The sequence below is a fragment of the Elgaria multicarinata genome, chromosome 23, assembly GCF_023053635.1.
Source record: "Elgaria multicarinata webbii isolate HBS135686 ecotype San Diego chromosome 23, rElgMul1.1.pri, whole genome shotgun sequence".
NCBI lineage: Eukaryota > Metazoa > Chordata > Lepidosauria > Squamata > Anguidae > Elgaria > Elgaria multicarinata.
Genome location: NC_086193.1, coordinates 111,759 through 124,153, shown reverse-complemented (window position 1 = coordinate 124,153; position 12,395 = coordinate 111,759). Strand labels below are relative to the sequence as shown.

General features: G+C 54.1%; 1 protein-coding gene across 1 annotated transcript; it reads right to left on the bottom strand.

The window, feature by feature from the left end:
- Positions 1–2,817: 2,817 nt before the first annotated feature.
- On the bottom strand, positions 2,818–8,692 carry LOC134413156 (endothelial zinc finger protein induced by tumor necrosis factor alpha-like). Its single transcript, XM_063147285.1, has 6 exons — positions 8,084–8,692; positions 7,587–7,704; positions 7,197–7,279; positions 6,792–6,939; positions 5,557–5,640; positions 2,818–5,072 (listed from the first exon to the last, which is right to left on the bottom strand). The coding sequence occupies exons 1-6, from the start codon at positions 8,690–8,692 to the stop codon at positions 3,529–3,531; spliced, it is 2,586 nt and encodes an 861-aa protein (XP_063003355.1). The 3' UTR covers positions 2,818–3,528.
- Between the last annotated feature and the right edge of the window lie 3,703 nt (positions 8,693–12,395).

Sequence of the window (12,395 nt, the reverse complement as noted above, 5' to 3'; positions counted from 1 at the left end):
CGTGCACTTCAGTGCGTCATTTATGCATTTCAGCTCCAGTTAAAATCCTCCCAGTCATTGCGTGCAAGTGAGCGTGGGGGCTCTGCACCTCCTCATCTCTACCGCCTTATCCGCTTTTTCCCTTTGTGTTTGGTTCCTCAACATTGTGAGTTCCTCGCAGGCAGAGACTTGCCTTTCCTCTCACAGCGGCCGAAGCCGCCCATCAATTCCACCAACACCTGTCTGGGCCTCTGCCGCCCTACCCATGTCATGGCACCCAAATGTCTCCCAGTCCCAGGCCAGTGGCACTTAATAAAAGGCCGAGGCCGATGTAGCAGGGCGGCACGGTCTCTGTTGATGACCCTGGACTGGACCGACCTCTGCTGGGGAAGCTCACCTGGAGGAGCTGTTGTCTCAGCAACACACAGAGGCCTTCTGAAGGCCGGGCCTGCTCTTCCCTGATTCTACAGCTGCCAGCTCCTCTGGCACGGACTTAGGGTAGTCAGGCTCTGGCGGTAATCATGTCCTCTGGTCCCATGTTGGGACATGATGTCTCAATGGATGAGCCCTCCTCCACCTTGGAGTCATCGCTAAGCTTTTTGTGGAGCCGCATTAGTTTCCTCTGTTGTCTTTTCTCTTTTCTCCTTGTTGGAATGGTTTGTAACTGTGCCTTTAAAATTTCCTTTTCTAAATACTCCCAGCCATCCTGCACTCCTTTTCTCATTAGGCTCACTTGCCACGGGACCTTACTTATCATAGTTCTGAGTTTATTAAAATCAGCTTTCCTAAAATCCAGAGTACATGTATGGCTACGCTCGACTTTTGTCTCCTTCATAATCAAGAATTCAAGTATGACGTGGTCACTTTCCCCCAGAGTTCCCGTAACTGCCACTTTATCCACTAAGTCATCCCTATTGGTCAATATCAAGTCAAGGATTGCCGATCCTCTAGTTCCTTCCTCCACTTTCTGTAGGAGAAAGTTATCACCCACACGTCAGGAATTTCTTGGAAGGGCCGCTTTTGGCAGTATTTGTCTCCCAACAGATATCAGGGTAATTGAAGTCCCCCATCACTACTACATCACACTTCCTTGAAACACTGGCAATTTGTTTCTCAAAAGTTTCGTCCTCATCTTCTCCTTGATTGAGTGGTCGGTAGTAGACTCCGATTATCATGTTCTTTTTATTCCTTGCCCCATTTATTTTAATCCAGATGCTCTCGACGGGGCTCCCAGGCTCATCTGCCTGTATTTCTCTGCAGGGATAGGTATTTTTAACATATAGTGCAACTCCACCTCCCTTTCTAGTTCTTCTGTTCTTTTGGAACAAGTTATATCCTTCAATTGCTATATTCCAGTCATGGGAGTCATCCCTCCCTCCCTCCCTCCCTCCCTGCTGCCCTTGATTCTGGTGTTTAGATGCCTGGTCCCACAGGCGATCTCGAGGGGATTCCCCTGAGCTTTGGCAAGGAGGAAGAGGAGGAGGAGAAATCGCTGCAGCATTTGTACTTGCATGAATTGGACAAATTGCAAGAACTCACTGCTGCGGTTTTGATGTCTTTACCGAGTCAGCGAGGGGGCAGTTGGGCTCGGCAGATTTAACTAAAGCAACACCTTCGTAAGAGCCAGGATCAAGGTATCCTTTCTCCGAGGGTAAGAACAGGGAGCCCGTGGAATCGGGTGGGGTGGGGTGCATCACTGCCAACGCCATCTCCCGGGCATTGGTGCCTCTGGAAGCTGTGAGGGTGGCTGAGATGCAGCCGCAGCAACGGAGTCCTGTGTCACCTGAAAGACTGAACACTTTTATTATGGCAAAGGCTTTTGTGGGCTACTTTCCACTTCATCAGAGGCATGAAGGGCTATCCTAAATGGCAGAAACAGACACTCGAGGGGGCATGGGAAGCGGGGGAGAGGACAGTTGTAACAGGGGAGGGCAGAGGGAAATGAAACGCAGGGAGCAGAGACAGTGGCACACCCAGTTCTTAGCCATTCGCAGAGCCCACCAGGCCTCCTGGGACGGGAAAGCTCATGAATCCACGTAGACCAAAGGGAATCCTGCACCCCAATTCAAGCCACGGGTGGAACTCCTGATGCAAGGGGCAATTCTGCAGTTTCACGCTGCCGCCTCCCTTTGAAGGTCCTTTGCTCAGGGAGTCCCAGTGGCGGAATCATTCCGGTTCATTGACGGATTGATCAAAGCATCAATTATGGGTATGATCAGGCCTTGCTACAGATGCAACTGCAGAGTATGACGAAGATGTAGCAAGGATGGGGAAGGTGGGGAGGCGGAGGGAGGAGGGCAGCTGCTTGTAACTTCCTTTCTCTAAAACACTTTCATGCCCCCAGCCCATCTCATCAAAGGGTGATTTCAAGGGAGGCCTACAAAGCAAAGGAAGAAGCCACTCAATGCGACACACGCCAAGGAGAAAAACCTCCAAACGGACCAGAAGTGTATAAACGTCCTTGGTAAATAAAACAGGATCTGGCCCAGCCCCTGCAGGGGAGGCGCTGCGTCGCCCCCAAACACAGCCTTCAGGGTGGGCATGAGATGGTCGTGGGGAACCAGAGAGAGAGAGAGAGAGAGAGAGAAGCAGCCAGCCTGGCTCTAGCCAGGCTGGGAGGGCTGAATGGGGAGGGGGGCGCTCTGGGCACCTCAGCAAAGAAGCATGTTGTTTCACATGGGGGGGGGGGCAAGGGGGAATTGCTTGTGCAACCCTCCCCCACAGTGCATGGCACCTTTAAGGCATAAAAGGAACCTTTTGCCCCTCTAGTCCGCTGGACTCCGTGGTTTCCCTCTCAGTACCAACATGGAAGGCTAGTGCCTTTGGCCATTCAAGCCAGCAACGCTCTATGGCTCCTTTCAAGATAAAGGTTTTGAGAAATCATGGAGTTCAGCTGGCTAGAGTGGCACAAGACCAGAGAGCCACCTTCTAATGAAAAGCTGGGGCGGGGGTGGACAGTTAAGACCCTGATCAAGGAGATAAGGGGGAATTAGGGAGGATTCTGTTGGTGTTTGTGGGTCAGACAGATGGGGGGGCAGGGTGCCTCCAGCCTCAGCCATGGCTGCTTCCGGCCAAGCCCACCAACTGTCCCCTGCAGCTCACCCAGTATTTAAATGCAATATTATAGCACAAATCATGGGGAGGTCAAAGAAATGGCTGCAACTGAAATGTAGTATCGGGCTCCAGCAGTGTCCTGTTGGCTCACAGCGCACACCTTGAGCAGCTCACAGTATGCATGCATTTGCCCCTGTGGCTTGCACTCACATAGTCCCTTGGAGGCAACGTCTATTCACCGCAGGCGACCAGTCGGGGTGCCCAAGTCTCAGATCCGCCCTCCTTCACGGCCCACCCTCGGCCATGCCAAGGGACATTCCTGCTGCACTTTGAGCACTGGCAGAGTCAGGCCTTCCCTTGCATGAATTTGTTGTTGTTTATTCGTTCAGTCGCTTCCGACTCTTCGTGCTTATTAAGTTTTGGGTAGACAAAGAAATTATAATTATTCATACCCTTTCTCCTGGGTTTGAAAATGTCAGAAGAACTCCCCACATTCTAGTCAGAGCTGGGGTTTACAGGATCCCCTGCTGAGTGCATCCTTCTTTGATGCGACTCTAGGTGTCTATTTTGATGGAACCCCATGCCACACTCGGAGCATTTGTAAGGCTTCCCACGAATATGAATTCTTCGGTGTGAGTTGAGGTGGGTGCTCTGGTTGAAACTCTTTCCGCATTCTGAGCATTTATAGGGCTTCTCGCGTGTGTGAGTTCTCTGATGCCTTTTAAGGTGCGGGCTCTGGTTGAAGCTCTTTCCGCACTCCAAGCATTTATAGGGCTTCTCTCCTGTGTGAATCCTTTGATGCACTTTAAGAATCCTGGTATCACTGAAACTCTTTCCACACTCGGCACATTTGTAGGGCTTCTCCTGGGTGTGAACTCTTTGATGCACTTTCAGGCTTCTGCTATCACTGAAACTCTTTCCACACTCAGAGCATTTGTAGGGCTTCTCCTGTGTGTGAATCCTTTGATGCACTTTCAGGCTTCTGCTATCACTGAAGTTCTTTCCACACGCAGAGCATTTATAGGGTTTCTCCCCTGTATGAATTCTCTGGTGGGATATAAGGATTATGCGTTGACTGAAACTCTTTCCGCACTCAGAACATTTAAAGGGCTTCTCCCCTGTGTGAATTTTTTGATGTATTTTAAGGTTTCCGCTATTGCTGAAAGTCTTTCCACACACAGAGCATTTATCTGGTTTCTCCCCTGTGTGAATTCTTTGATGCGATTTAAGAATTATTCTTTGACTGAAACACTTTCCACACTCAAAGCACTTATAGGGTTTTTCTCCTGTGTGAGTTCTCTGATGTCTTTTCAGGTGCGTGCTATGACTGAAACTCTTTCCACATGTCGAACATTTATAGGGCTTCAGCCCTGTGTGGATTCTCTGATGTTTATTAAGATTTGAGCTCTGGCTGAAACTCTTTCCACACTCAGAGCATTTATAGGGCTTCTCCCCAGTATGGATTCTTTGATGCGATTTAAGTTCTGGGCTGCGACTGAAGCTCTTTCCACACTCAGAGCACTTATAGGGCTTCTCCTCTGCATGAATTCTTTCATGTCTTTTAAGGTTTCTGCCGTCACTGAAACACTTCTCACACGTGGAGCATTTGTAGGGCTTCTCCCCTGTATGAATACTCCTCTCGTGCCATTGAAGACTTAAGCTATGACTGAAACTTTTTCCACACGCGGAGCACTTATAGGGCTTCTTCCCTGCATGGAGCCTTGGATGCAAGCTGAGGGCTGAGCTGTGGCTGAATTGCTTCCCGCACTCCAAGAGTTTAGACGTTTTCTCTCCTAGGTGGGTTCTTTGATGTTTAATAAGGTCCGTTGGCTGACCAAAGCTCTTTCCACACTCAGAGCATTTCAAGAGTTTCGCCACGTCGCCACCGTCCCTAACGTCCCCTTCACAAGGTTCTTCCAGGATTGGGAGGACGTGGAAGTCCGACCCCTCGAAGGCAATGCATTTGCTCCCCCACTTCGGTTTCTCTTCCACTCCCATTCTCTGCGGCTCACCTTCTCTGCTGCTGTCCTGGCCATCACCTGTGGGGATCGGAAGAGAGATCAGGGACGAATCGGGAACAAGCGCCACGCATGGCACCTCGGGAGGGAAGGCAGAGCTGGCCAAATATACGAAGCCTCCTCTTGGTGATCGATAGCACAGGCCAGCAACGTGGCCCACAGAGCGTGGGACACTTTGCATGCCTACGGCCCTGGCATCTACGAGGGGAGGCCACGCCCACAGCGAGCCCAGGAAGGCCACTTCCGCCCGTCAAAGCAGGTAACGCGGGGCGAAACGTCGGCATGGCCTTCAAGGCCCGGTCGGCCACAGACGGTTCTCCCTCAGTGTAGACACGCGCTGCCCCTTTCCCCGGGTGAGAGAGTCTCTCCACCTGCTCGTCCCCGGCCGATTCTCTTCTGGCAGATCTCTCAAGCACACAGTGGGCGGCATTTAGCCAGAAGCCACCGGGTCTGCCAGGGGGGTGCAGCGCCTGACCCGAGGGCTCCACCACGCCTGGGCACGTACCGGCTGATTCCTCGCCTTCATCGGAGTCCTCAGCCAATGGATCTTCTTGCCCGGAAATGAGCTCTGCTCTGGGAACTGCAAGCCCTGTCAAAGAAGGCAGAAACGGAGAAATCCAACCTTAATGGACATTCGGGATTTAATACCGGCTGGCCTGAAGTCCCATCAGGGTCAGAAGAAGGAGAGGTAGGTCTGGCAACTCCAGAGCGGGGCAAAAGGTCCCTGCTTGGATCCAGAAGTATCAGTCTGCTAACAGAAGCCGGCCGCTGCTTGGCCACTGTGCTGTGCGATCACGCGCAAAGGGCTGGCGGGGAGAAGGCAGCAGGCGTCTCCTCCGTGGGAAGCGAAGCCGCCATGAGCAAGGGGGGAGGGGCCCTCTAAGAACACGCCCCTCCCTCCCAGGCTGAGCCAGGAGGCCCTGGCCCACAGGCAACCCCCCACCGCGGCTACGAAAAGGAGGCGAAGTTAGGAGCAGAAGAGCCCCCCGCCAGCTCAGAAGAGGGGGCGGTGGGTGTTTTGCCACGTCCCGGAGGGCTGCAGGTACATCACCTCCCACCACGCTGAAGCAACAGGCATCGTCAAGGAAGCCGGGGGAGGCAAGAAGGCTCCGTTGTGAAATGAAAGCCTGGCTGCCATCCCACCCCATCTGGCTGCAACAGAGGGAGGCAAGTGGAGGGGGGGCGGCACCCACAGCCCCAGAGGTCTCGCTCCCCTCTCTCCGCTGCTTCCCTTCAAGGTGGCCACGAGAAGGCCTGTTCTGAGCCCCTCCAGCACGTTCTGGTTCCTGCCTGAGCCCCGGCGGAAGGCTCCTCAGCTCCGTGCTCTTTCCATAAAGCAATTATAAACAAATGGGAACGAAAATGGACAGAAACATTGGCAAATGAGAATACAAGAGTGAATAGGATGCAATAGGAGGAGAAGGAGGAGGAGGAGGATTTGAGGAAGAAATCACTGACAACACTTCTGAACGCATCAGAACCTCGAAGGGAGGCAGTTAGATCACCGGATGAGAACTGAGTTAGACGTGCGCTACAGGGTGAGGGAGCGGAGGGCCTCTGCAGAGGGCCCTGGGGGGAGAATGCGCTTGTCGCCACTGTGGGGCTCGCAGGACCAGAGCTGGCTTCTGCAAGAGGGCAGCCTGAAGATGTGTGGCAAAAGGAAATTCGGTTCTACGCTTCACTGTTAAATTAAAAACATACAAGGCACCAGGACCAGGTGGCCAATGCAGGGCGCCTTACCCAGAGAAGCCAGGTTCCGGCAGTGCCACAGGTCTCCTGCGTGACGCCCCCGGGGGGACCCCTCTGGCCTGGATCCAATGGAGCGCACGCCTCCTCCTCCGTGAAATGCGGTGAAATGCACCGCCATCTCCTCAAAGGTCACCAGATCCTGACGGAAGAAGAAAAAGCTGCACACGTGTCCTCCTTGCAGGCAACGTAAGCATCTGAAATGTCAGCCAAGGGGAAGGGTGGAGGAGGCTCTTCTGGAAGAGGCAAACCTTTATCGGCGGCGGTCAAAACCTCCCTTCCCCTTTCAGAGGAGGAGGGAAGAGGCCGCCACCTCCTTCAGGCTCGGGGAGAGGTGCCAGAGGCAGAGTGCCCAGCCCCAGCCCCGCCTGCCGGCCTCCTCAGGGACCCCTCTCCTACCTGTTCAGGCTGCTCAGAAGCGGTTTCCATCCCTCCACAAAGAGAAGGGGGCCGGCAGGGACCTCTGAGCATGATTCCATTTCCTAGGAGGGAGACAACAGGGGGATAGTTCATACTTCATAAGCATTTTCCATTTCAGTTCCCTTTCCTCGTGAGAAATCAATCTTCCTCCACTTTGAGCATAACTCAAAGCACGGCTTTGGATGCTAGCAAAGCCTTCATCTCTTGGGAAAGCAACCCCTCCTTTGCAAAGCATGTCAGAGGGGCGAGAGAGAGAGAGAGAGCAGAGCCCCCTCCCAGGCCCAGGTCCAGGTCCCCAAGGGGCACGGAGAATTAGGCCTCTCCCACAGAGCGGGGCCACGTGGAAGCAGCCCTCCAGACCACCGTTACCCAGCGAAGCGGTGCTTCTGCCGCCCTCCTGCACGATCCCTCTGAGCAGCGGACGCGGAGTGGAGCCGGACGGAGCCTTCCGTGCTTCAGGCGTCACGTGGGCCAGCGTCCCCTGCACCTGCAACAGGAGCGAGAAGCCCAGGTGATTAAGAGGGACAGGAAAAAGAGAGGCCCGGGGAGGGGGGGAGGGGCTGGCCACGGCCCTGGCCCACCCAACGTGCTGCCACCTGTTCACAGCCGTGCCCTGGGCACCGAGCCCAGAAGATCGGGGGTCTGGCTGGGGGCAGAGCGTTCAACCCTGGCCTCAAGACAAGGATGATTCCCCTGCCAACTGCCTCGGGACCCTCCACGATGGGCCTGATCCACACCCTGCCGCTGTTGGATTGGGGCATTCCTCTTTGGGAGGACAGCCAGGGGAAGCCCTGGCTGGGAGAAGGCTCCATGTGTTCTCTGGAGCTCCGTCCAGATCTGTGCGCCACCCCACCACCCCGTCTCACCTGCTGCTGCTGCTCCTCCTCCTCGTCCGGCTTCTTGTCCTCCTCCTCCTCCTCCTCCTCCTCCCGCTCCTGCTGCTGGCTCAGGAGGAAGCCTTCGGCCAGGGCCACCGCCTGGGGAGTGGTCTCCGGCGCACACCCTCTGACCCAGCTCTCCATCTCCGGGGGCAGGACGGCCAGGAACTGCTCCAGGACGACCAGGTCCAGCATCTGGGCCTTCGTGTGCCGCTCGGGCCGCAGCCACCGGCGGCAGAGGGTCTGGAGGCAGCTGCAGACCTCGCGGGGCCCCTCGGCCTCCAGGTAGCGGAAGCGCCGGAAGCGCCGGGCCTCGCAGCTGCCCGCGGGGGCCTCCTGCCGCCCCTCCTCCGGCTCCAGGCTCTTCCGCAGCAGCGCTCGGGCCCAGAGCCCCCCGCTGCCGCCGGGCTGCCCGTCATGGGGGCCGGGGGCTGCCGGCTGGGGCTCAGCAGCCGCCTCCTGCTCCTGCTGCTCCTGCTTGGGCGACTGGGGCGGCTGCAGCTCCGCCTCCAACAGCGCCCGCAGCATCTCCTTGCTCGGCGGCCGGTTTCGCTCCGGAGGGAAGGAGGGCTGGAGCGGGGGCGGGGGGGACCACATGCCGCCGGGGCCCCTGGCGGGCCAGGAAGGAGGGCTCAGGGGGGCTCGGGAGGCAGAGGGGGGCGGGGGGCTCAAGGGGGCGGGGGGCTCAGGGACCCCCGAGGCACAGACCCGATCGCGGGGAGGGGCGCCCCTAACCCTGCCCCCAAAGACCCCCAAGGCCAGACCCCCTCCCCTCCAGCAGGGGCGGGGGGGGTGCTGGGCCTCCAGGTGGGTGGGGGCCCCACTGGTGCCTCCGCACTCACCGCCAGGCGCCCTGGGAGGCTCTTCGGAACCCCCCCCGTCCGCACCCATCCACCTACCCACCCACCCACCTTCCTTCCTTCCGTCCGTGCTTCTCCCTGCCCTGTAGGTGCCCAGCAGGGGGCGCCAGAAGGACTGAGCCCCCCTCCGCTCCGCTCCGCCCACTTCTAAAGGCAGCGGCTGCCAGGAGCTTTGGGAGTAGGAGGAAGACTGGCTCTCTAAGGGTTAAAGCCACCAATGGCTGCTGTCCTAGAGGGGGCTCGCGCGTGGGGCGACGTCGCTTCCGCCCAGCCTTCCGGTGGGGACGAGGCCCGGGGCGCGTGTGTGTCTGGCTCTTCCTGCTGAAATCCCCTTTTCTACGCAACAGTGAAAGATACAGGAGCCCGGTCCTCCTTTTCATAGGGTCACCCTACCTAAGCACAGGCCTCAGTTTGTATTCCCCAGGGATGCTCCTGGAAAGAGAGGCGGTGGAGGCTGGGTGGGTGGGTGGGTGGTTCATCACACGTCACTTTGCCCTCCCACTCCCACTCCCACTCCCACCCCAGACGGGGCAGGGAGCCTGGCCAGGCGTCTGCAGGCACAGTGGGGCTCAAGGGCTCAATCCAGCATCTGCAGGTAAAGTCCAGTCACTGACCAGAAGACCCGCAGGAATTTTGAGGTGGACAAGTTCTCTTTTCAAATGCTGTTAGGGCATGCCTGGAGGAAGGGTAAAATCTTGGGTAGACATCTGGCAACCCGGGGATAAATTTTATACCGCACCATTTTGTTTTGGGCATATAATAGTTTGTGTTGTGATGCTTCAATACATTGTATTCTATTACCATCAGGTATGTTTTTTTCTGTGTTTTTTCCTTGAATATTCACAGTGAAAGGTCCTAGAGGAGTAAAAGTAGTCTTATCTAATAGGAAATTGTATAAAGAATCCAAAAAACATGTCGTATTTAGTATAGGTATACTGACAAGAACAGAATATTATGAAATTCAGTATTAGCAACTGCGCGTATATGCCCAAAACAAAATGGCGTCCTACAAAATTTATGCCCGGGTTGCCAGATGCCTACCCAAGATTTTACCCTTCCCTCAGGCATGCCCTAACAGCATTTGAAGAGAAAACTTGTCCACCTCAAAATTCCTCCGGGTCTTTTGGTCAGTGACTGTTAGTAGGGCTGTGAGAGGCAACAGCCTCTTCCAGTCAGTCAGTGCAGACCGGACCGAGCTCCCTGGACTGTGCTCAACACAGCTCCCTAAGTCGCTCTTTGGTTCGTCTCCTTGTTTAGAACCAGGAGGAACAGAAGCTACTTTGCCTTTGAGGGAAGGCTGGGGCAGATCATGCGTCAGGATAGGTGCCTGGAAGGAGACTGCAGTCTAGGGAGGAAAAGACCCTCGGAGCACTGCTCACCGGGGAGCAAGTAAGTCTCACAAGAGAGCAGCAAACAAAGCTGAGCGCTAGTTAAGAGCGAGTAAAATATAAATCCTTTGCGCCATTGATTAAATTTCAGTGCCCCCCAAATAGTCACCCAACCTGTTGTTTTGCAACATGTCTCTGCTATGCTACAAATAAGGAGGATGAGGCAGGAGGGGAAGAAACCTTCCTGTGGCCCTTTTTTTTTTACTAGTTATTGGCTGGACGTCCAGTCGGCAGATCCTTGTCCACAGCAGAATCGGGGAACAAATACCAGGAGAGCAATCCTTGCAGTTGGAGGTGGCATCATGTAATAAATAAATAAATAAAAAATAAATCATCCAGAGTATGGAGGTGTTTAATGGGAAGAACGTCATGTCCCCCTTTACTGGTGGAAGAGGAAGGACATGTCTACTGGGCAGTTGCGGGGTGAGTGGGGAGAAAAGTTTCCTCACTGAGGCTTAGTTTTTTTTATATATATAATTTTTTTATTTGTTTTCTACACTATATAAACATACAACATTACAATAGTAATAATAATAAAAAAAGAAACATCAAACAACTGCTACATACATATTGAATAAATGTTGAGTACATATATGTTGAATAAGTATTACCTATACATTATCCTACTACAACATCATCATTCTTAACATAAAAGTGCACCCCCCACCTCGGGATCTATTCCTGAGTCCAAAATCTGATCGTTTCTTCTGCTGGCGGTTTCCCACTTCCCTTAGTAAACACGAATATTAGGAACTGTTTCCAGATTCCTTCAAACTCATTTATTTTAGTTACGCCTTTTCTCCACTTAATATTACATGATCATCATCATCATCATCACCTCTTTCTGGCTCATGGCGGTTTTTCTCTAGATGGACACGAAGGCCATTGCCAACTCATGCTGTCTTTTACAGAGTCAGGTATTTCCTGACAATTGTGCATGTTTTCAGTATGACTGATTTCTGGATCTTGGTGTGGATGTATTTTGGTAGGCCCAGTTTCTGAAAGTTTTCTGTATATTTTTTTCATGTGATGCGAGTGACTGATGTGAGTAATGGAAAAACTGCGCCCTTGTATTAATGGTATTTATTACATTTATATACCGCCCCATAGCTGAAGCTCTCTTGGTGGTTTACAAAAAACAAAACAGTGAACGTTTAAAACAAATATAATTTAAAAGCAGAAAATGCATAAAAACAGTCAATATCCATTGAAAACAACCATTTTAGGGTCAGTTAAAAAACTCTGCATATGCTGTCCAATGAATTATAGAGATGACTTATACCGATGAGGCCTCTGCAGCTGGCTCAGATCAAGCACCACAGATTACAAAGGTGTTCTATTTCTCAGGCTTTTTCTACAATGACAGGGGCCCATTCATGAAAGGCTCCATTCACAAATCCAGTATAAGGGTTAACTCATCTTTTGGCCAAAAGTGGACTCACACGGATGGGTGCAGGCGGGTGGGTGGTGTTGAAACCACGTGCTTCATCCAGATCTCAAACGACAACGGGACAGTCCTCAGCAACATATAGGGGTGTGGGCCAGTCGTGTCCTTTCGGAAAGTTCTCCCTCAAACATAACGACAACAATAACAATAATAGAAAGGACGTTATTGAACGGTACATAACAGCACGATCAGCAAGAGCACCGTTTCGTCCTTAACGTACAAACAGGCGTCGCTGGCCTGCTCCCCTCCACCCTCCCCGCCGGAGCTGGCCTCTTACCGGCGGGCGGGCGGGCGGGCGACCTCCTCTCCATCCCACGGCGAGGGCTCGCGGCTGGCAAGGGGCAGCAGCACAGGCCGGAGGGGGGCGGCTCCCTCCCTGAAGGCGCCCAACCACCCTTCACCCGGCTGCCCTCGTTGCCTCCGCGGCGGGTCTTTAAAGCTAGCGGCGCTGGCGGAAGCCAGGCAGAGAACCACAGGCCGCCCCCCCTCCGGCCGCCAAAGGGTCCAAACGGTCCCTCCTGGCAGGAAGACCTTCCAGCTGCATTGGGAGGGGGGGTGGAAGACGACCCCCTCTCCCGCAGGGCAGAGCTCCTCTTTCACGCAGC